The sequence below is a fragment of the Gymnoscopelus braueri genome (genome assembly GCF_963280865.1).
Source record: "Gymnoscopelus braueri genome assembly, chromosome: 9".
NCBI lineage: Eukaryota > Metazoa > Chordata > Actinopteri > Myctophiformes > Myctophidae > Gymnoscopelus > Gymnoscopelus braueri.
In genome coordinates this window covers 34037282-34061267 of record NC_137610.1, presented here as the reverse complement: position 1 = coordinate 34061267, position 23986 = coordinate 34037282, and the positions used below count along the sequence as shown (strand labels likewise).

The following is a 23986-nucleotide window of genomic DNA, read 5'->3' as shown; positions in this document are numbered from 1 at the left end:
ACATTTGCAGTAAGTATTTTTAAAAAAAAACATTTCCCACCCTCTGAAGAGCCACAATTGTAAGGATTGCTAGGGGGATGCCCCTGTAGCTACCGAAAGTAGCAGGTCTACAAACTCACAACACGCACGCCGCACTGTGAAGTGTGAGCTTGTAGACTGCCTATTTTCTGTGCATGACAAGTATCAAGTAGACGAGTAAAAACCTTGGGACAACATTGGGATACCCATGTACCTGTCAAAATACTTCGAAAACGTAAATGTCCACAAGTCCACAATCGCAACAACAGAGGCAGCGCCACTGATCATGTCCAACCCAGATTTGGCACCAACAAGGGAATGAACTCGTTCTCATGCTATGCAACAAAAATGTGGAATGCCCTACCTAAAGGAGTGTAAAACCCTACTCACTTTCAAAACTGCCCTAAAAAAACACCTTCAGGAGGCTGCAATTCCAAACTGACCCCTGTCAAAGTCTTAACCTAACCCCCCCCCCCCCCCCCCCCCTCTGATTGTATGATGTTCTGCATACTGTGCACAGTAGTGTATATTTGTTTGTTTTCTTAAATGTCATCATGATTTGAGTGCGTGGGGATCTCATTTGAAATAAGCTGTTGTGCTTTTATGGGCGATCCAGTTTAGAGGACCTTATATTGTTAACTGTACTTCCATGTACTTTTTCCATGTCTTTATAAATAAAGTACTTCAATCAATCAATCAATCCTCTGGGAAGCATGATCCCTGCAAATTCACAGCAAATTCTATGGCATTCCAGCCAGTAGTTTTTGATACACGTTGTTTGAAACCAAAGTGTTTGGGTTTGAAATGTTATTAGTTTGATAAATTCCAGGTCCTTAAAGTTTTGGAATTGGGAGGAAAACCTGGTTATCAGGGTACTCTTTATGTATTTAGACAACTGACATTTGTCATATTGTGGCATTTACAAATGATGGAGAAACTTAGTTTAGATGCTAGCGGAGGGGTTTTTCCCCACAACAAAGGTTTAGTCCTAATGTTCACAAAAAGTGAAAAAAATATGAGTGAGACCACTATAATGCAAAGATCTTCCTCAGGTAGTAAGATTTTTTTGTTGCTGTATTTAAATACAGTAATGTAGCCTGCAGAGTAGCTCTGTACTGTAAAGAAAACTGCTCTGAAATCGTCAAAGTGTGTATGCTTTGCTTTATCAGCTATCACCTGATAAAAGTAAACCTGAATCAACTCAAACTGTGGTGCTCAAAGGTCACAGAGCCCTTCCATGTGCTTGCTCTCTACAGTTGTTAGTAATATATTACAGTAGATAGGACATCACGTTTAATGACATCTAATCACCTAATAGTAGTGATTATCTTCAATTAGATGCCCAATAATTTTATCCCCACTCGCCACCCCCCCTCTTTCTGGTAGAGTTGATGGTTTCCTTGGGTGTGTGTTTAGTTTTTGTGTATCTTATTAGTCATGCAGTAGGTTGTGTCAGACAGCCATCGTTGATGTTGTATTGTTCACGTCAGGCACGCCTGCACTGGACTGTTTGTTTGGACGCAGCGTCTTTACAGAGGACGTGTTCTTTCCAGGTACTGGGTTCTAGGTAAGACTAACTTGTCATCTCTGCATATTTTTATACACAAGATCAAATTGATCGCATCTGCACAGCAAAATCTGGGGTAACTGTCAGAGTTACATTTACACTCCGGATTTTGCTGTGTGTAATATTTTTCTTTTAATTTACAATCATTCATGTAATTATGTAATCATACTAATATGCTAATTTGCCTTTCATGTCTATATGTTATTGACAGGGTAACCCATCTTCTTTCTTCTAGCCACAGCAGGCGAAACCCCTGCTGTGGCTGTAGTCATTTGGATGAAAACCCAAATGACTGGCTGCTTTCCAAAACAGTCAGTCACCACAATTTATGTACATTCATTCTTTCTTTTTATGCACAATGTTACCAGCACCCCCCCCCCCCCCCCCCCCCCCCACACACACACACACACACACACACACACACAGTAGTACATACTTATATCATAGTACAATACTTATATCCAGGCCCTGTTGAGTGTATTGTATGCCCAGGTTTTGACCAATTCATCTGCAGAAGTTATCCCTCATAAGGAGCTCAGGGGTACTTACTGAACGCCAAGTGTTCCTGCTTCCAATATTTGTGAAAGAGTTTGTGTGTGTGTGTGTGTGTTGATTGTTGCAACCTGCCAGAAGCATTTGACTCATTCATAGGAATGAGGACATTGCTGCAACTCGGATAGTAGGGTTGGGTCATATACAGTATAAAGACTTAAGACATTAATTAGCATTACAAAACACAACACTGAGTTCCTTGTCCTTGACCACACTCAGTTGAGTTCCATTGTGACTTTGCCGTGGGCTGTTTTTTTGCAATGATTGGCCAATGTATTTTTAAATAACATTTTTCACAATGTTTTAAAATAGACTCTCTAGCCACTCAAAATGTAGGCCCATGCCTACAATTTTTATTCTGTGTTGCCTGGGTTTTGACCAGCCCATGACTGCTAATGGCCTATTATATACCTTTATTTGCCATGGGGAGTGATATAAGCTGTATTTTTCCAGAGGGGTTATACAGAAGCTGACCAATCAGCTCAGATTTAGCACCAAGGGCTGAACAGGCACCTCCTGTTTGTAGAAGATACCAAAACTCAGTTACCGAACATGGTTGGTGAGAATTACATGTTAAATTCATGGCTGAGAAGACACTGGAATTTATCCATGTGCAGGGAACCAAAACACTGATACATTGGGGGATGTTTGCCATCTGGAAACTTGGTAAAAAAAGAAAGAGAGCAGAATCTCTCTTGAGAGAATATTTGCTAACTGGGATAGTTCCCATACTTTAGCGAATATTAACCTGTAAACTTGATCAAATTATATATTATCATTGTCTTTATGAATAAGTAAGGACAGGATATGTTTATGTCATTCATTCAAGGCTCTATCTGATATGCCTGCCCACAGTTAATATAATCTAGGCTTTGTTTTTTCACAAAAGTGAAATGGTAGATCCTGCACATTTCTCTTGCAGCAACAGGTTTGTCCCAGTATTCAAACATTTAACAGATCTATCTTAAAAAGACAATAGGCTACTCCACTCCTGTGTGCACAGGTGTAGGCTAATGATTCTTAAGTGGGAGTGGTAGCAGCTTGATCAAATAGGCTATATCATAATTAGAAATATGATAGGCTATATTATGTGTTCTTTGTATGGCGACCGTGCCTTTATTCTCTGTAGTTTCACACATCTCTCTCTTCTCTCTCCAGTGGTGTAAAGTAACTATGTACATTTACATACACTAACCACTTCAGCCCTATATACATTTGTTTCGGCCATTTGAAAATAGCCGATCTACAAATGTGAGCTTGTAGATCTGCTATTTTTATACATTTGAAAACTTGTGAAATGGGACATTCTGCACAATGAGTACTTTTACTTTTAGTACTTTAAGTACATTATAGCAATACTTTGGTACCTTTACTCAAGTACATTTTGATTTACAGACTTTTACTTCTAGCAGAGTGTTTCTACATTGCAGTATTGATACTTTTACTTAGGTAAAAAATTTGAGTACTTTTTCCACCACTGCTCTCTCGCTTTCTCTCTTCTCTCTCTCTCTCGCTTTCTCTCTCTCTCTCTCTCTCTCTCTGTCCCCCGCCCCCTCCTCTTCCTCTCTTTCGCATATAACCATTTCTCCATTCTCTCTCATTCCACCACAGGCGTCGCATCAGCATCATCATCACCGAGGAAAATATAAAGGTAGAAAGAAAACGGAAAAATGGCAAGCAGCTTCACTAGGATCGTGTCCTCTAAACGGAATCTGGGAATCTTGTCATTAGTGGGAGCGGGATCCTTAACGGCTGGGCTTCTGCTCCACCGGGACCATGTCAGCGCTGGAGCCCCGGTACGGAGACTGTACCCCGCCAGGTAAAAACCCGGCCCCGTAGGCTACAGTTATTGCAGACTTCATAGACACACTTATGTTCTTTGTCTTTTTTTCCTCTTTTTTTTTTTACCTCCATTTGATTCTTTGTACTTCCATGTACTGCCATTCTCATGTCTTACTAAATAAAGTACATCAATCAATCAATCAATTCAATTTCTGCCTAAACTTGATACATGAGAGAAATCATGTATTACGCACACGCACTGTCATCCTAACAGCCCTGATACATGACTGTCTGTGACAGTCATGGACGACCTTCAAAATTATGTTTGCACTTTTTCCCTTTTTAGTCCGAACATCTACATAAACATTCGCATTTCAAATATAAAGTGCTGACCCTATGGCAATGGATGTTACAATTATGTACGGCCCCTCAGAAGTACCCGTATTTTCCGTATTGTTAAATAAAAAGCATTTTACTCCGATCGTTGGCCATTTTCTCCATATGCTTTCAACTACGCGACCCTATTGGTTGGGAGGTGTATTGCACTCTGATACATTATAACTATGACAAAATGGCCACCGATTGGACTAAAATGCTTTTTGTTGAACAATACAGAAGATACGGGTACTTCCGATGGCCCGTACATAATTGTAACATCCGTGGCCACGGGATAAGCACTTTATATTTGAAATCTGAACGTTTATGTAGATGTGCGGACCAAAAAGGGAGAACGTGCAAACACTATTTTGAAGATCATCCAAGACGGTCATGACAGATGACCGTCTTGTGATCCAAGGATACAGATCTAATAGTCTTGATATTTATTTATGTTTCTATTTCATACTTCATGTTGATTGATACAGTTTTGTCAAATTCCTCCTGTAAGCGTCCAGTCTACTGTCATTAAAACGTTTGCGATTCTAAATATACACCAATTGACGCGCCTCCTTTACATAGCATCTTGGGGCAGTGATTAGCAACATGAAACGCCGCGGTGATTGTTTGAGGCTGATAATCGGATGACGATGATAAATCAAATTATTCAGTGAAGGGATGGAGATTAGAGACATGCAATTTCATATGCTCACGTTTGCCATGTTCCAAACTGCAGGTGTTCTCAGCAGCTAATGGGCTATAGAATAGAATGATCTGGAATGTCCTCGCTTGAACTCCAAGACAACCCAGCTGGTTCATACAGGGCTATAATTCATCGTCATATTATATAGTGACCTGGATCTGGATGCAGGCGCTGCTGTAGCCTATAAAACTCATTTTAATTGGTAGACTGCTACTTGGCCTGGAGGGATGGGCTGGTGGTTGTCACTGTCAGAGACAATTGGCTACTTTACACCCCCCCCCCCCACACACACACACACACACACACACACACACACCTGTATGTATGTATGTATGTAGCCCATACACATGTAGCCTGTCTACTGCTGTAATGTTTGCCTCCCTGTCTGCGGATAGTCCTTGCACGCTGCAGATGGATTCAGCTGTGTGTGATGCAGTCTCTGAAGAAGCTCCTCTGCACACTGTGTCCGGTCCAGTGTACGGCCATTGATTGAGTGCCCTAATCGCCAGTTTACCTAGCCGACAACAGATGTAACACCGAAATCGATATAGTGCCCTATCGACTTCTGTCATGCCAGCCACTTTGCAAGAGACATACGAATAAGTAGTGGGGGCCACAGAGGAAGAGGCACTTCAATGGTCACTGTAGACAGATATGTGACTGGATGGCCATTGGCCAGTGGAATTAATTTACTATGCCTTTTATTTTACAGTTCATAATTTAGGCTACATACTTTTTCTGTATTGGTATTTTCATTTTCTTTACAGTATTGTGCTGTACATGCTCACATTTGTCTTATTTATTTTTTTGGTATGATATTACACAGTAATGACAATGTGATAGCAAGCTTCTCTAGGATGTTGACTGGTCTGGTGACTGGTCATTCAGTTGAATTACCAGATCTGTAAGCAAGCACAAGCTTGGAGAACAGAAGTCACAGTTGTCACACCAAGGCAGTGTCACATGGTAGTTCTAAAGTAACTGATACAGAAGTAGACAAAATAGGATGGGAATAGATAGAAAACATGATGTCAGATGCGTTATAAACTGTATGCTAGGTATACATTTTCCTGATAAGAATAAAAACACATAACGTGCAAAGAAAACAGACACATTTAACCTTGACAGTGACATCAGAGGGAACCATTGTTAACAGACTATTAAAAAATAATAAATTTTCAACGGTCAAAAACTATGAACACATACTGATTAAACATGATGGGATGGTTAAGAAAATATGAAATACAATAACAAGAGCTTATCATGGCAAATACACAAATTCACAAAGACTGGTGTGTGTGTGCGCATGCGTGTGTGTGTGCGTGCACATGTCTTATTATCTCTGCAGCCAAAGGCGGGGCGAGAGATTATCTTTTCACCCCTGTGTGTGTGTGTGTGTACACATGAGTGTGTGTTAACCTCGCAGACCGCTGGACCAATCAGTGCCAAACCTTTTGCGCTTGCCAGTAGGCCATGTTAGTCACTCCCAAAATGTTCCAATCCCTCAACGACAACTGTTATTTAATATTTTTGTGAAAGTATTACCGCAGTCCTGCCGTACCGTCCCTCCGGAGTAGAATAGGAAGGAGAAGCCTGTGTCTCTGTTCATACAGAAGTCCCTCTATTGGCTACACATACGGTGACATCATTGATTCTTTCTTTTTTTAAAGATATTTTGGGGCTTTTCATGCCTTTATTGATAGAATACAGTAGACTGACAGGAAATTGGGAGAGAGATGGTTAGTGACATGCAGCAAAGGTCGGGAGTCGAACCCGCGACACCCTTTCAGACTGCATTAGCAGCTTAGGTGCCCGGACCCCTACTACGCCGGGTGGGCCGACATCATTGATTGTACCTAGTTTAGAGTTGCAAGTTCCATGCTTGGTTTTCGACAGCAGTTTTACAATTCCTGAGACAAAATTAGACTTGCACAGCGACCAACATAGCGGGCACCTGTGTACGTGCATCCCCCACACACAGATACATTGGGACACACGCCGCTTGCGAGCGCACGGGCCCGCAATATAAATAGACAGAGACACAGAGACTGCAGCACCGCAAGGGAGATCTGTTCTCTATATGGAGTGCATCTTTCCATTTGGATATGAGAGCCAAATTGAGTCTTTGGATAAGGCCCAAGCGTTCACTGCAGTATCTTGGCTAGACGTGGCTGTTTGGAGGATGAATATACAAACGGTTGTTAGCCATCACATGTTGATGTTGTAAATTCAGCAAGACAATTGCGCTAAATCAGCAAGTCACACAATTCCAATTTTATATTAGAGGTTTTGTGGCATCGAGACAGAGCTCTCTCTCAAGGAGTCGTAGACCTATCCTGTTCTGTTAACTAGCCATGCTCCATTTCAACTATATTCTGGGTAGGACAATATGGTTGTAGATGCCAGCTCCCCCTTTCCCTTCATACATGTCCAACAGACTGCAGCAGCCAAAACGAGACAAACAAGCTTCTAGTCATTTTGCACGGGTCCACCATATTAGGAAGCATGGGTAAGGGTGGGAGTGAGCAGCAAGGGAGGTGTCAAGGTTTTTTTTTATCAGATCTGGGAGCAGCTTGGTGGAGGAGCTTGGAGTCGGGCCGGTTTGTGACAATATAGGAAGTGAAAACAACATGAAACCTTCATACTGTACATCAGATATTATTTTTCTGCCTCATAATTATTAAAAGTATCTTATAGTATACTGTAGCTTAGCCCTATTTTATACTGCGCTCATTTGAAAATATGATCTGCAAGCTCAACACATTGCATTACGAAGCCTTGTGCAGCTTTGAATAATAGTGAACAATCTAGAAGAACCTAGAATGACTTGCTTAATGTGGTTATATGATATTGTGATATTTTTTTAAATAAACTTTTTTTTTTAAATAAGTGTTAAATAGCTCTATATTCTGATAATACTCATTGCTGTAGAGTGTTTGTTCAGTAACAGGAGTCTCCTTGTCTCTCCACCTCTTTGGTAAACAGAAACTACATTTTATGGATGGGATACCAATTTTCTCCCATCAGGAGAGAGAACTCATACAGGATAAACAAGTGAATTGAAGTGATGACACAAAAACAATTGGCAGACAAAATTGGAACTGTAACACTATCAAATTTAAGCAGATAAAGGGGTACGCTCTCCTGATTGGCTGAACATTTGCAACCCACCTGAAAATGTATTTTCTGTTCATTAAAGAGCTGGAGAGACGGGGAGACCCTGTACTGAACACGCTATACAGCAATGATTACTATCAGAATATAGAGCTTTAACCTTTCAATAAAAAAACAAAACGTATCACTTACTCTACCTTAACATTTCACACTGACACTCATTAAGCCAACAGTACCTCACATACAGTTAAAACAAATATGTCTAATCAGGCATACAGTACAACATAGTTGCAGATGTATGATCGATCTATCAGTATGCAATAAGCCTGGACAATTGGAAAACAGAAGTATTTACATTCTTACTGTATAGGTTCAACCATGACTAAATCTGATTAATCTACAATTCTGTCATTGAATTCAGTCGAACAATGTGTTCTTTTTTTCCTTTTTTCTTCACACTGTTTTTATGACACATTTCACAGTCACTGTGATCCTTCGACTAACCACAATACAGACTAAAACAAACCTAACTCTTTGAACAGTGCTGAGTACCCAGACCTACGCAAGCACAACAACTGCATGGCCAGCCACCTCAGCCCAGCTATCTATGCCAAGCTGGTCGACAAGGCCACTCCCAACGGCTACACTCTGGATCAGGCCATCCAGACAGGTGTTGACAACCCTGGACACCCCTTCATCAAGACCGTGGGCATGGTGGCTGGAGATGAGGAGACATACGAGGTCAGATATATAGTAGAACTTTGATTAAAGAGGAATTTGTCTTGGATATTTTTTTTATTATTATTAGTTACAGACTTCCAAAGTATTCATTAGATTATGCACAGCACACAAACAGGACATATTCTTTCAAAGTAAAAAAAAAAGGGTGCAGTGAACGGTATAATGGTTATTCCTATTTGCAGAAAGGGTTTCCTTATCTAACAGTGTTTAATAGTTTTATTGACATGTTTCAATGAACCCTTGTATCCAAGGAGTCAACAATTCTGCACAACTCTGACTAGACCGTTGATACACTGTACTCTGTAATTGGTTTAAAATGATAACACGTTTGGCTGTGTTGCCTTCTGTAGTGGACTCTTTTCTGATTCAGTTTCTTCCACTAGCTTTTTTACATTGTTTCTCTGTCGGTTTGAAAATGAATCCATTCAAGACTAGACTTGCGGAAAGTGGGAGAGGATGGGTTCTTCATTTGTTGGCAGTGATGTAGAAACCCTTGTTTCTTGCTTTGTTCCATGAACCTGAAAACATCCTTCTGGCGTGGTGCTTAAACATACAGCCGCAGCAAGTATACACACGTTTGTATGTGGCATAGTGTTCATTCAACAGCTTTTATTTTATTTGGGCTTATTTTATTTGGGCAACATCGTATCTCTTAATCAAGTCTGATGTTGAAAGGGCCCAAATCTTTTAAATCGGCCTCATGGTGGCACTATACCAGGTCGCTTCAGGTTTTATTTTTGACAACAAATGGCAGGAAAAATTACTCTTACATTTTTTCCCCTTAACAATAATGTGTGGATGGCGACGGGGCGCGCGACAGGACGCGCAATAACCCCACGTTTGCAACTACTTTCGCCTGCACACTTCACCGGGTATGGTCTAGTTCAAAGTAATGAATGTTGTTTTGTTTGTTTCTAGGTGTTTGGTGACCTGTTGAACCCGATCATTAAAGAAAGGCATAATGGTTACGACCCTCTAGTCATGAAACACCCCACTGACCTGGATTGTAGTAAGGTACTCTACTTTATGTATATTATGTGATTCCCAGGTGTCCTTAGGCACTTAACACTATATTCCCCCACCAATTACTTACCGCCGATCCTGTCTATAGTGAAGACATTATGTAGACATGAGACGACATATAGATCCATATAACACACAGCATTGACATCCAACCCTGTCCGCCACCCTCAGATTCAGTCGGGCGAGTTTGACGAGCGCTATGTGCTGTCGTCCAGGGTGAGAACAGGCCGTAGCATCCGCGGGCTGAGTCTGCCCCCCGCCTGCACCCGCGCTGAGCGCCGCGAGGTGGAGAGGGTGGTGGTGGACGCCCTGGCGGGACTGAAGGGAGACCTGACCGGGAAATATTACAGCCTCACCGTGATGTCAGACCAGGAGCAGCAGCAGCTCATTGATGTGAGTCTGTTCAGGTGGCTGAAGCATCTTCTGTCCTCCTCTGCCTGAAGAACTGAAGCAAACTTCACAGTGAAATCCTGAGTGTTACTATGATTTAACTCTGAACCATTAGTTCGCAACGTGGGGTCCAGGGACCGCCAGGGGTCCTTGGGGGGGTCCCAGGGGGTCTGTAACTCCAATAATAGCAGAGTTACAAATGGATAAATTAACACTGAGGATTTTACTGTGTTCTATTTATTTTTTTGTTACATGTTAAACATGTTAAAGGGAGGGGAACAGATAAGGCACGACTTCAGATATTTACACCATATCTACACAACAATATCAGTAGCTTATTCACAAAACTATATGGAAATGACGTAAAATGGGAAAAGTTCTCCATAACTCCTGAAAAAGCAGCTGTTCGGGTATGAAGAATCATAATGTCACGAGTGGAGGAAATTGCCAGTTGTGTATAGTGTATTGTCTGTAATTGGTATAATATTGGGCAACATTGTAAATGTCTCGCATTCAAAACCAGCTATATTTGCAATGCTCTGGAAGCCTCTCTACGTTTAACTGTGAAATTAAATGTATATATGACATATTCATTGTATATGAGAATGCCAAATTATAAAATAGGTACTGTTTTTCCACATTATTTGAATTTCCAGGGTTTAAAATGATCTGTTTCCCTCTCTTAAAGGTGTTTTATTATTAGTACTGTGGATAAAGACATGAAGGAGGGTGTACAGAGAGGACATTTACCTGTAATACAGGTCTTTGGGTGGATTCCCATACAGGGTGTAGTTGTTAGCACAGATGTAGACAGATTAAAAGATGCTGCTACATATCTTGGTGAGCTGCCAAAAAGCAAATGTTAATCAGAATATCTTGACAGTAAGACTATCTTCATTATAAACATGAGTTTGTTTTTCCGTTTTTTTGTGTCTCTCACAGGATCACTTCCTGTTTGACAAGCCTGTGTCACCTCTCCTGACCTGTGCCGGCATGGCCCGTGATTGGCCCGACGCCCGTGGTATATGGTAAGCAAGGAATCCTATCCGAACAGATGATACTGAAACTCTGACATATTAGTCGAACTCTGATCATTCTCCAGCAAGCATCTTTTTTTTCTATAGCACTTTTACAAAACATATTTTACAAAATACTTTACATAACACGTATACAAAATAGAAGTGAAATTTTATTTTCCTTCCATTAAGATCAATAGAATAACATTCATGAGTGAAACACTTACTGTAATATTATTTTAATAATCACGTAACATCCTAAGTAATTTATGATAACATGATGTGGATCCATACTTGCCATTAAACTATGGCAAGTATGGATCCACATCATCTGTGTGTCTGTAGTTGGGAGTTTAGGATCGCTGTTGCTACCATAGAGGTTGCTACACACAGTTGGACCTAGGCCATAGCTGGCTTAATGTATGTTCAAATCCCACAAGAGCCTTGCTCCTGTGTCTCCTTTTAACTGGCTATACGTTTACATTCACATCTGAATCACATTAATGTCAAATACTCCGTTTACAGTATGCACTGCAGGTGTCCAATTTACTGTACAAGCTGGAGGTCTTATCACAGCTATAAGAAATCGAGATATTGTACCTTGAATATTCTGATATTATTTGGGATGCCAAAGCATGAAAACATATTATTCCAGTACATATTCTGTGGCATGCATTGTATAGTATATTTACTGTTACTTTTCAGTTTGTCCTTACTCCATAACTACAGACGGTAATCACAGAAATGTGCATTAAACTTCTGGAGACACTTTCTCAATGACTGTTGCGGAGGACGGATCGTAGAATGAGGCTAATTGCCAACATAATAAAGTAACGCAGCAGATGACACTGATGCTTGCTGGAGCTAGTGCAGAGATACGCAGAAATTCGGTTTATTGGCAGGCACAGAAGTGCATGGCTCATGTAAATAGCATATAGAAAAAGACAATAATTCAGATATGACTATATCATATACTTTGTGGATTTAGATATAGTCACTATCTCACTTTCAGCCTCCCAAACCATATGCCTAAATTAAGAAATTTAAAATACAAAGGAGTGATTGATTGAATATTTTATTAGGCCAAAAATGTAACGGCACAATTACATTTATAATACTTTGTCTAAAAGGTCCGTCCAAAAAAGTCCTTGCAGTCCTGTTTCCATTGGGGTCCTTGGTATTCAATTCATAGACATATATAGTAGCAACCAAACAGTTAAAAAACAACACAATAATACAGAAAAATAAATAACACTATGTACAAAAAAAACTAAACAACTAAACAATCAGAGAGAAAAAAAAAACATATGTACAAAAAAAGGGGGGGGGGGTTGTCTGTCTAACGGGAAATGGTACTACCTCCTCTTTTGGCCTCCTGAAAGGTGAGTTTTTAAGGCTGATTTAAATGAGCCCAGCGAACTGCATTTTTTGAGGGATGGGGTTAGACTATTCCAATCCTGGGTGGCAGTGCTGTAGAAGGAGAATTGGTGGGAGAAAGGTGGGTCATGGACCCCAGTCCGAGGAGTAGCCGAATCAGTTTGTTTTGGGAGGTTTGAAGCTTAGTCTTCAGTGACACTGAAGTGTTGGAGTACCAAGAGGTGCAAGCATAGTCAAAAAGTAGCTGAATCAGGGCCCCTGAGAGGGGCCTGAGGGTTGACAAAAGAGGAAACTCTGCCCATAAATTTGGTTCTCTGGTTTACTCTTTTGACCACCTTTGTCGCCATGCTTTCACCTGTCAGGTATTTGTCAAGAATACAACCCAAATAGGTAATCTCTTCTTTGCTAGAGATAATTGTGTCATCGACTTTGACCTTGAAATCATTTACATCCAGTGTGGAATGGAACAAATACTGGGGGGGAGGGGTAATAAAAAGACTAGTTTTTCTGCCTTGTTGCGAAGATGGCTAGTTTTTACTCTTCAGTTTTACATGAGATTGACTATTGTCCTGAGATGTGGTGGATCATTTTAGCATTGTGGACAATGACCTCTCAGAGTTGGTTTTCAGCACAGAAATGGACCTGTTTCAACCTGTATCAATCACCTCATTCTCTCCTGTCTTATCTTTCTCTGTCTCTTCTCTTATCTCTTCTCTCCCACCATACAGTATCTCTCTCTGTCTCTTCTCTCCACTCTTATCACTTACATTTTTCTTTATCCATATGTCCTTCCCATCTTCCTTCCTTCTTTTCTTTCTTTCTTTGTCCACCCCTCTCTCTGTTGTGGTATCATCATCATCATCATACTCATACACCTCTATTCCTCAATGTCTTACGATCTCCCTTTCTGCTGGCCTCAGAGATGGCAGCAAACCAACACTTCGCCTCCCCTCTCTCCCTCATTATCTCTTCTTTCCATCTCACTCCCCTTTCTTTCTTCCTCCCCTCACTTGCTGCTCCCTCTCTCTTTCTCTCTACCATACCTCCCCTCCTCCTCTCACACTTAATATTCCCTCTCTTCAATTTTGATCTTTCTCTCTCTCCTTCCTTTGTATTCTCCAGTTTCTCTTTTACTGGACTAATGTGTTTTTTTAATAATTTACTGTCACCGTTTATCTCCTTCTCCCATCTCTCTATTCCTTTCTCTCTGCATTTGCCCCTCCTCTGTTCTTGCTTGTCCCCCTTCAGTCCCCTGTTCCTTCCCACGAGTAGTACTTTCTCTGGCTCCACTCTTTTCTGTTACAGAAAAACTCTCTCTTTCTCTCTCGCTCTCCTGGATCCATTACCTCATTAAACCTCTAGCAGTTCCTCACAAGGTCAGCTCGGGTAACTGTGCTGCTGCAGCAGCAGAAGGGAAAGAGCGGTGTTCTTTTTATCAGGCTTTCAGAATGCTAATGTCACTGATAGTGTAGCAACTGCATAATCACAACTCCCTGCTTCAATACCAGCTGGAGACCTGTGTTGCATGTCCTTCACATTCAATGCCCTCAGTCTCTCTACTAGGAAAGATGGCTGTGTGTGTTGGACAAATGTTTCTAAATTAAATTCATGACCAGACAATTGTTTTGTAACTGATGCTATAAAGAAGGGGAAATTGAGCATTAGCCTCATTGTGGACTTACTTCCTGCTTATCGTGTATCATACTTACTGTAAGAGAGAAGAGGACTACGTAGTAAAATACATATTGCTAAATTAATATTGCGAATGTAACAGTTGACCAACGGTTTAGGCTCCAAAGACAGGTTCAAAGTCCAGGAATGCAGGATTTTTATATTTATTTCCCTCCACAAACGCCAATAAAAATCAGTGCAGCATTATTCACAGTGGGCCTATGCGGACACGACAATTTAACACATAAGGCTGGCCAAAAATAACTTCGAAATCAGAAATGAACACTTGAAAAGCTAAACTAAAGAAACACAACAAACCAAGAATTTGAGACATTCCATGAAGGCCCTGGCAGTTCTCCCTTGGTTTTGTTACTAGCTAGCCCAAGTCAACCTGAAATTCTTCATCTGGAGCCTCCATTTTATAACGGGTGAGCCACACCCAGAACACAGATTAGCAATTTACCATCAATTACCCAATCTACAGAATATCTGATATCCTATCAAACAGCTAAACCATTACACAAAAGTTGTACAACATACACATAATATACAAAAGTCACTTTAAAATAATATTGCAAACAGTCACACCAACCAGCCACTTCCAAGCCGGCATGATGATCATCCAATGGAAGTGTGTGTGTGTGTGTGTGTGTGTGTGTGTGTGTGTGTGTGTGTGTGTGTGTGTGTGTGTGTGTGTGTGTGTGTGTGTGTGTGTGTGTGTGTGTGTGTGTGTGTGTGTGTGTGTGTGTGTGTGTGTGTGTGTGTGTGTGTGTGTGTGTGTGTGTGTGTGTGTGTGTGAAATGAACACTGAAGATTTTAGTGTGTTTTATGCCCTCTCCTGATACAGATGTGGCACATGAATCTGACAACAAAGTATCATATTATGTGGTAACATGATTTTGAACTTAACCACATGAACCCTAGCATCCTTATTCTGGGGGCGACTAATCAGTGAAAATCTGTGCTATTTTTGGCAAAGAGATTTGGTGTAGAGGGGAACAAGTGGGGGACTGAAGTATAGAGGGTTTAAGTAGACTGGTCATGAATAAGAGTGGTCCATATTGAAATAAGATAGTCTACACAAATGTTAACATTTGTCCCTTTTTGACCTCCGTAGGCACAACAACGAGAAGACGTTCCTGATTTGGATCAATGAGGAGGATCATACCAGGGTCATCTCCATGGAGAAGGGAGGAAACATGAAGAGAGTGTTTGACAGGTTCTGCAGAGGTCTCAAACAGGTATGTGTGTGTGTGTAATGTCTGTGTGTCTGTCTGTGTGTCAGTGCCTCATGCCAGTGTGCATACTGTATATAAACACGCAAGTTTATTTTTTAAACAATATATTTATTGGCATTTTCAATTATATAACATACATAACAATATGGCTTTTATATTAAATGTCTATAAATAATAAAACAAAAACAGAGCAAAAAGACATCACATAGAAATCATACACATACATAATAACAACATGACAACCAAAAACAGAAAAATACATTACAAAAACATCAGAAAAACAAGTAGTTTTAATGATAAACACAAAGGCTATGGGCTTAAGTGTGACATAGCAGCAGGTTGAAACATGCACACTCACTCATGCACACACACACAAACACACACACACACACACACACACAGACACAGACACAGACACAGAGAGAGAGAGATAAACGCAAGGCAACTCCAACATCAATTATTTATCCCTGACAGCGATCCAGGTTCACCATTAGGGAAAGTGTAGTCAACATGAAAGTGAGGTTGTTGTACTGTTGTAATGGCCAAACTGTACTTATGACTGTTAAGAAGTTAGAGCATGACCAATGTATCTGTTTGGCAAATAGATATATCAGCCATTATTTGACTTTTTTGACGACATTGCTATCGACAATTATGCAGACAATGTGTTCAGATTTTTAACCACTTTTAACCTGGCATGCCTATTTACGTTGTGGTGCAATGTGTGGTGAGTTAGTAGATCTGCTATTTTTAAACATTTTTGCTTACCGGTAGGCTTTAATTGGTTAAATAAAAGGAAGTTCAGTGTATATGTGTATTTTATATTTACTTGATTGCTGATTCATCGTTTCATTCAAGTTAAATGTTGAAGCTTAATATAATACTTGTTTTTGTATCTATCATAGTTAGTAAAAAGTTATTTGTGTTTATTTATTTGTTTGCTTATAAGTTGGGGCGGCAGTGGCTCACGGGTAGAGTGGCCGGGTAGAGTGAACTGGAAACCACAAGGTTCCCAGTTCGATCCCGGGTTGGGGGGGCTCCCCCAGAGTTAGTGTCGAAGTGTCCTTGAGCAAGACGCTGAACCCTAATTGCTCCTGATGAGCAGGTTGGTGCCTTGCATGGTTTTCTCCGCCATCGGTGTGTGCATGTGTGTGGGAATGGGTGAATGTGATGCACAATCTATGTAAAGCGCTTTGGATAAAAGCGCTATATAAATGCACCATTTACCATTTATTTGACCAATTATAAGTTAAATGTGACATGCACAAAAAAAAAACGTTGCTGCATGAGTCCTTTACTGTCCGCTCCTTTACTTTCTGTGTATCTCCTCTCTGTCTCACTTTCCATCTCTCTCTCTCTTTCAGGTAGAGCATCTCATCCAGGAAAAAGGTTGGGAGTTTATGTGGAACGAGAACCTGGGTTACGTCCTTACCTGTCCCTCTAACCTGGGGACCGGGCTCCGTGCGGGTGTCCACGTCAAGCTGCCCCACCTCGCAAAGGTCAGCAAAATACGCTGTCCTCTGAAATCTCAAAATGCCCTGAAATTATTTAACATTTAGGCTACTATTTGAGGATGTGTCAATAAACTATGGTTTTCACAAATGTATATTTGCTACATAATGTTTTTATGTTCTACACTGAATTTGATTGCTTTAAAAACTGTCTAAAGCCGTGCACTTTCAGACATGCACTGTATTATGGAAGTTTTCCAGACTTCAAACGGAGGGGCTGTATGTATGAACGCAATATTCTGGCTCAGAAGGATCGGACATGCAACAGACTATGCTGGCACGACCCTTGACTTAAGTCTGGGTAATGTCCGTTTGAGCCAAAATGGCTCAATGTGTGAATGGACGCGATGATAGTCCGGTGAATTTACATTCAGCGAGTGGACGTGTTGATGTAGGAAAGATGTTTTGTTTGTGCTTTGTATGGACGCATCAATGGGAGACTGAATGTCAAGCAGCCTGTGGAAGAAAGTAAAACGATGTTTGTATTTGATTCCTTGCATCTCCCCCTATATTTAAGTGGGAGTAGCTAATGTGTGCGTCTACTACCCAGACCCCACCCCTCACCTTATCAAACAGAGTATTTACCTTAATGTGTGAACTGTGAACGAACGCATCTGAAACAGACATTCTCCTGTTTCATGCTATACAGTATGTGTGAACGGCCAACACCAGACAATGTCCCGACATGATTCCCCGGACATTTTCCTGTGTTCATATGAGAAAGTGGCTTAACATTGACTTCCCCCTGTCCCCAGGACCCTAAATTCAGTAAGATCCTAGAGAACCTGCGTCTCCAGAAGAGAGGGACAGGAGGTGTGGACACTGCAGCTGTAGGGGGGACATTTGATATCTCCAACCTGGACCGCCTCGGACACTCTGAGGTAACACAACCATGGATTCAAGTTCTACATCACCCGAGAGGAGTCGGGAGAGGAGGGTAGCGTAGAGTCTGTATTGTGTCTCTCAACATGCTGTCATGCCTGAGTCACATAGATTACACACACAATACAGGCATTCTCTATTTTGTGTAAGGCCTGATTTATACTTAGTTGCGCGCCGATTCCGTACATGGGACACAGCTCAGAGCTTAGCTCACAGCTGGGCTGGGAGGGTCACAACTTGTAGATCGGCTAGTTTCAGCGCCTCCACGTCTAATTCAGGGTTAGTTGTGCATGTTTGTGCATATGTGACTGTGTGGGCGGCGAGTGTGTGTGTGCACACACACACACACACACACACACACACACACACACACACACACACACACACACACACACACACACACACACACACACATGTGAATGCATGTTATGCATGTGTGTGCTTGTGCTGTTTCTGTGTAAAATACGTGATGTAATTATTACGTGGACAGGGGTCTTCAGTGTTGGATGGAGGCATGGAGAGTGTTGCTCATCAGTGCTCATCGTACTGTTCCATCCTACGGCAGCGCGGTTCAAATTGTTGTGACATTTTGTCGAAGAATAGAGTTGGTTCAGTTGTCTGATGAGCCACTGGAGAGTAGGAGCATTGATCAATGTTCCCTACCGCCCTTGGTGTTATAACAGCCCATGTAGGAGAATAGAGAAGACCTCATTTACATCAGTGATTCTCAACCTTTTTAATTTCAAAGATGTCCAGTTTGATATGTTTCGGTCGCAAATTATCAGATGTGTTTAAAGTCCAAATGTTTTGACGTTTTTCCGTGATTGAGAACCTGGCTGTATCTGAGCAGCTTGGATGTGGTAAACACCACCCATCTGGTAAAAGTAAAACAAACTCCTAAGAAATTACTATCTGAAAATACTACACTTCTACAGTAAGAAATAACTATCTGCAAATTCTACAAAGTAAAGTCTAATTGTATCTGAGAGTGTAAGAATGGAACCAAATGGACTCTATTTGAGCCAGGTCTGATGTGGAGAACCCTTTCTGTTCACTGTGTGTCTGTTTGTGCTTGTCCATGTTGTGTTTATGTGTTTTCACCAACATGTCATCACAGCTGTTCATGAACCAAAAAGGCACAATGTTCAGTGGGCCCATGGGAGAGTAATGAATCCACTAACAAAGGCCTTATTAGAAATCGCATTTGAAGATTTATAGGCAGGCAGTGGCAGTCCTCTTTACTGCAGTTTTAATTTAGATGTTTGAGACTGCACTTTCAACCTGACTTCCCTATTTGGGCATGTCATTAATATAATATAAAATAAATTAAATCAAAGATGATCAGTTTTTGTTTTGTTTTGGGGCTTAAGTGGTTAAATTCATGCTCCTCTCCATAATGCTTTTGTTCTTTGGAGACAGTTTGCTGCTGGGTAGCTTAACCTACAGTATAATAATGAATACATCAGTTAATATTGTATTAATCTAAATCTGCAAAGTAACATGTAACTAACTGCAGTCAAATAATTGTAGTGGAGAAATAAGTGCAATATTTGCCTCTTAGATGTAGTGGAGCAGAAGTATAACGTATCAATAAATGAAAATAATCAAGTCAAGTACAGGACTATGTCAGAATTGTACTTAAGTACAGCACTTGAGTAAATATACTTGGTTACTTTCCACCACTGGTTTTAATTCTGTGCTATTAAACATGCTGATAAAGAGTTAATTGCTACTATCTTTCCTAGATGGAGATTGTGACATTTAGGAATGAGGCTCCTGTCTAAGAATCTTTGTGAATGTGTTTTGTATGTGTTCCATTATTAGCCAGACTGCTGGATAGTTCTCAAGGACAGTGCAAGGTCAACAGGCTCTAAAGAGGGCTGGAGTAGACTAAACACTTTGTTGCTTCAAATAATGAGTGTTTTATAAAAAACATCTGGGTTTAGGCACCATTTGAGGGAGTTTTACTGTACTTTAAAGCACATGAAAGAACATTATATATTACAATTTAGGCATTTAGCAGACACTTATATCCAGAGGGCAAGATTGTTGTAAGCAGCATGAAGTCCAGTCAGTCGTACCCCAACAACAGGGTAATCAGTCAAGAAAATAGAGTGAGAGTGTGTGTGTGTGCGCGTGCGAGCATAAAGGTTGTTCACAGAAAATGCAGACACCTGCAAATCATAGGAGAAGAAGACACTCGGGCATTTAAGCCTCATTTATTTATTTTGTATTTATAAATAGAGTAGCCAATAATTTTTTACCCCCATTTTCTCCCCAATTTAGTCATGCTGGGCAAGACCTGGGCTGTTGGTTGTCTAGGAAGTGACAACCGGAAGTGGTTGAATTTGGCGGAAGTACCTCCCAAGGAAATTACGTTGATGCTTTACAAATCTGTTAACATTCTCTGTGAATGAAACGAGTGTTGTGATTCGTCGAAAAATATTGTTTCCGGGGGAAACGCGTACGACAAAAGTCCTGCCCTATAGACACACTCTGCTTTAGGTCGTGACCAGGCTCTTCTCTTCGCAGATGAGTAAGGCTGGGAACGAGGCTACAATTTAGTCGTTATGCCAATTGATTCCTCCCCACACACATTTCTGTGTTGTCACCTGCCAGTGAGGAGCCCCCACCGGAAGGACGTAGAGCCTTCGTCCTACTCCTCCCGCCCAACACTCCCCGCTGACAGGTGCCGCCCCAGCCCGTAGGAGTACAAACGCGGTGTTCGCATAGGCGCTCAGCAAAGCCGGATGCACCACGGTGGATTCGTACCCACAACCTCCATGGTGGGAAGGGACTTTACCACTGCGCCACCCGAGCGCCTTTAAGCCTCTTTTATTACTGGAGGTGAAGTTTTTATGTAAACTACATCTCTTCTTCATCTCTGCTGTTGTGTCCCGCTCCTGTGACGCACCGGACCTGCCTTGATTTGGCTGAGGCGCGGTGGTACTTTTTTTTTCTCAACTACCTGCAAATTGTAGTTTCATATTGAATTGACCCATCTGTGTGTGTGTGTGTGTGTGTGTGCACGTGCGTGTGTGTGTCCTCAGGTCCAGCTGGTGCAGACAGTGATTGATGGCGTCAACTACTTGATTGAGTGTGAGAAGAGGCTGGAGAGAGGACAGGAAATCAAGATCCCTGCATCCCCCAAGCAGTTCAAGTAGACTTCTGACCCCACTAACACACTGTATGCACATAACCCACAGACATACATTGTCCTTGACTAATATCTATGTTATTTACCCCTGTACATTTTATTGTTACCTAGCTACCCCACAAATACCCAATTATATACCCTTGTCACATGTTATAGTCTATATACATTATATGAAATAATATTATATGATGTGCAGCTATGCGTCCAAACCCGTCTAGAGCCAGTGAATGCTGGAGTTGGCTAACGGGCATTTCAGACACATACATTATTTAACAAGAGTTCTGTGTTATAACACACCACAGAACAACTTATTTATGTGTACACTGTGTGTTATTTTAACTCGTAGAGCGTACAAATGTTATATTTGTGCACTCTGAGTTACAAATGGATACATTAACACTGATGATTGTACTAATGTATGTAAAGGCTACATTGGTATCAGTTTAGTGTGGTTGTGTATTTCCCATGTGGATTTAATTAGTTTAGTTTAGTTGACCAAAAAAAAATTCATTCATTCCATTAAACCCAAGCCACGGCATTCCAATTGAGCTCCTAAATAGCAGCCAGAATGCAAAATAAACTGTTTTAACAGAGCAAACATGACTGCCTGTTTACCAAGCCCTGCATCCGCGCACAATATGGCTCTGCAGCTAACGCACTTGTACAATGGCGCTCCTTAATATGTAAGCCTAAAGCACATTATACCAGGCTTGAATCTACTGTACTGTCCTACTGCATGTCATACACTAAATAAGTATGTCCCCTGTTCTTGTCTAGGCCTATCCATTGGCCTTGGCTATAGACCAAATCAGAATGTTTGTGAATATACAGTTAAAGTGGTATTTCAGAGTGGAATGTCTATGGATATCTATCTACACAATACAAGATAGATAAAAGTGTCCAGTTCATTATCTATGTTTAGTTTGTCAACCTGTGGATATTTAGAACAACATTGTATGTTTCTAATACTCAATAACAATATCATAAGTGTACTTTTCTTCCAAGAATAAGGTGTACGAATAATACTGCCGGCCTTATCTACCCGGAAATACGTTTTTGGTTGTGGTGACATCATGAAGATTTGGTCTATTATCTGATATGAAGGTGACGATTACCTGGTGCTTGTATAGTCTTTCCACTTGTCAGGTGTATGCTCCATTGTGGATTGTGTGTACAGCATTTAGTTTTAGTTTATTTCCATTGCGAATGGATCTGAATGTAGAGTATCTATGATTGAAAAGTCTCAGGTTCCCATAGAGAAGGATTTATAGGTATAACAACGTTGTGGCTAACGGAAGACGAGTGATAAACACACTCTCAGTACTGTAGGCTATTGACGCAATATCATTTCAACTCACTATTGAATGTCATGTTGTGCTCTTTTAATATTAAAGAAGCCATGATGATCTGTTTAACAGTATACTCTCTCTTTGGTGTCTCTCATTCATCTGTGGAATACACATTTCTTTCATTTTCCTAATCATGAGACATTTATTTCTTCACTATCTGGGCAGATTTGGGCCCCAGCATGTAAGCCAGGCTTGAGTGACTTATGGTAACCATGGTAGCTACTCAGGGAAATGTGATTACGATCAGCTTGGTCAGCGAGGGTCATGTGACAATATGTAGTCCGAGCCATAACAATGCTATAGCCTATTATATGGCTGCTGTAAGACTCTTTATATAATATAATACCCCTAATGATAGCCAGGCAGTCCAGCTCTGTGCTCTGTGTGTACACAGTTTAACAAGAGCTTGAGGTCCTGCCCCTGGCCATGTGCTTGTGATGGTTTTACAGGGATAGGAAGTCAGGGGAAAGGCAAGAGATGCCTTGGTAGGAACCACCAAGGCATGGAGCTTTCATTTATACAATAGCATTTTAGAAACCTAGAGTACAAGCCAGTTCATAAAAATGATTTAAAAAATGTTGTGATGGATGCCAGTGTTCCGGTCCTGCGGGGAAGAGAGATAAACCATTTTACACCTGGTGTCCCTATTTTGTAGATCCAACTATTTTCGCCATCGTACAACGAAGTATAAAATGGGGCAATGTGTTCTAGTAAATACACAATATTATATAAATAATATCGGATAACACAGCTAGCATAATGTATAATGAAATACTTATTTCCAATGTGGTCCTCCTAATATGATTCAAGGTGGCAAGGCAACAGTAATAACAAAATAGAATATTAAAACTAGGAATCTAAAACATAAGAACTGAATATAAAACTAATGATTTCATGAGAATTTGTTCACAAAAAAACCTGTTTAGACTGATATTCTTTAATCAACAGAGGTGGGTCATTTTGGGAATTAAAACTATGTTTTCCTACTACTATTCCTATGTTATTTTGCAATGTTATTATCTTAATCTTACTGTATACCACTCTACTTCGATTAATTAAAAGGTGATCACCTTTTAATTAATCGAAGTAGAGTGGTATACAGTAAGACTTTGGCATCGAGAAGGTTTTTCATCTCTATTATCTAAAGGTACATAAAAAAACTACCTCAATTACTGTCTTTCTACAGAACCTTATTTCCTTATTTGCCCCGGTGAAGACCGGTGTTAACTGAAGCATGTTGTTCCACTAATTAATGAACCATGAAATGAAAGGTTTATTTAATTATTTTTGCTACCAAAAGTGCTACTTTAGTCATATTTTTCTGCATCTTTATTTAAAGATGTCAGTAATTCTGGAGGTGACTGTATAAGCTACACATATTTCACATACATGGATATGTTTTCAGAGTGTATAATGTACAATACATTTTCTCAGAATAATGTCTTCTGACAAGCTTCGCAATGATATACACACACACACACACACACACACACACACACACACACACACACACACACACA

The 23986-nt window shown here is 40.7% G+C and overlaps 1 protein-coding gene across 1 annotated transcript; it reads left to right on the top strand.

Moving 5' to 3' along the window:
- The first annotated feature begins 3743 nt into the window (after positions 1-3743).
- Positions 3744-22537, top strand: LOC308092634 (creatine kinase U-type, mitochondrial-like). Its single transcript, XM_080438655.1, has 9 exons — positions 3744-3956; positions 8654-8852; positions 9771-9866; positions 10047-10268; positions 11208-11293; positions 15447-15570; positions 16932-17066; positions 17834-17959; positions 21011-22537. The coding sequence occupies exons 1-9, from the start codon at positions 3808-3810 to the stop codon at positions 21122-21124; spliced, it is 1251 nt and encodes a 416-aa protein (XP_080294781.1). The 5' UTR covers positions 3744-3807; the 3' UTR covers positions 21125-22537.
- The last annotated feature ends 1449 nt before the right edge of the window (positions 22538-23986 follow it).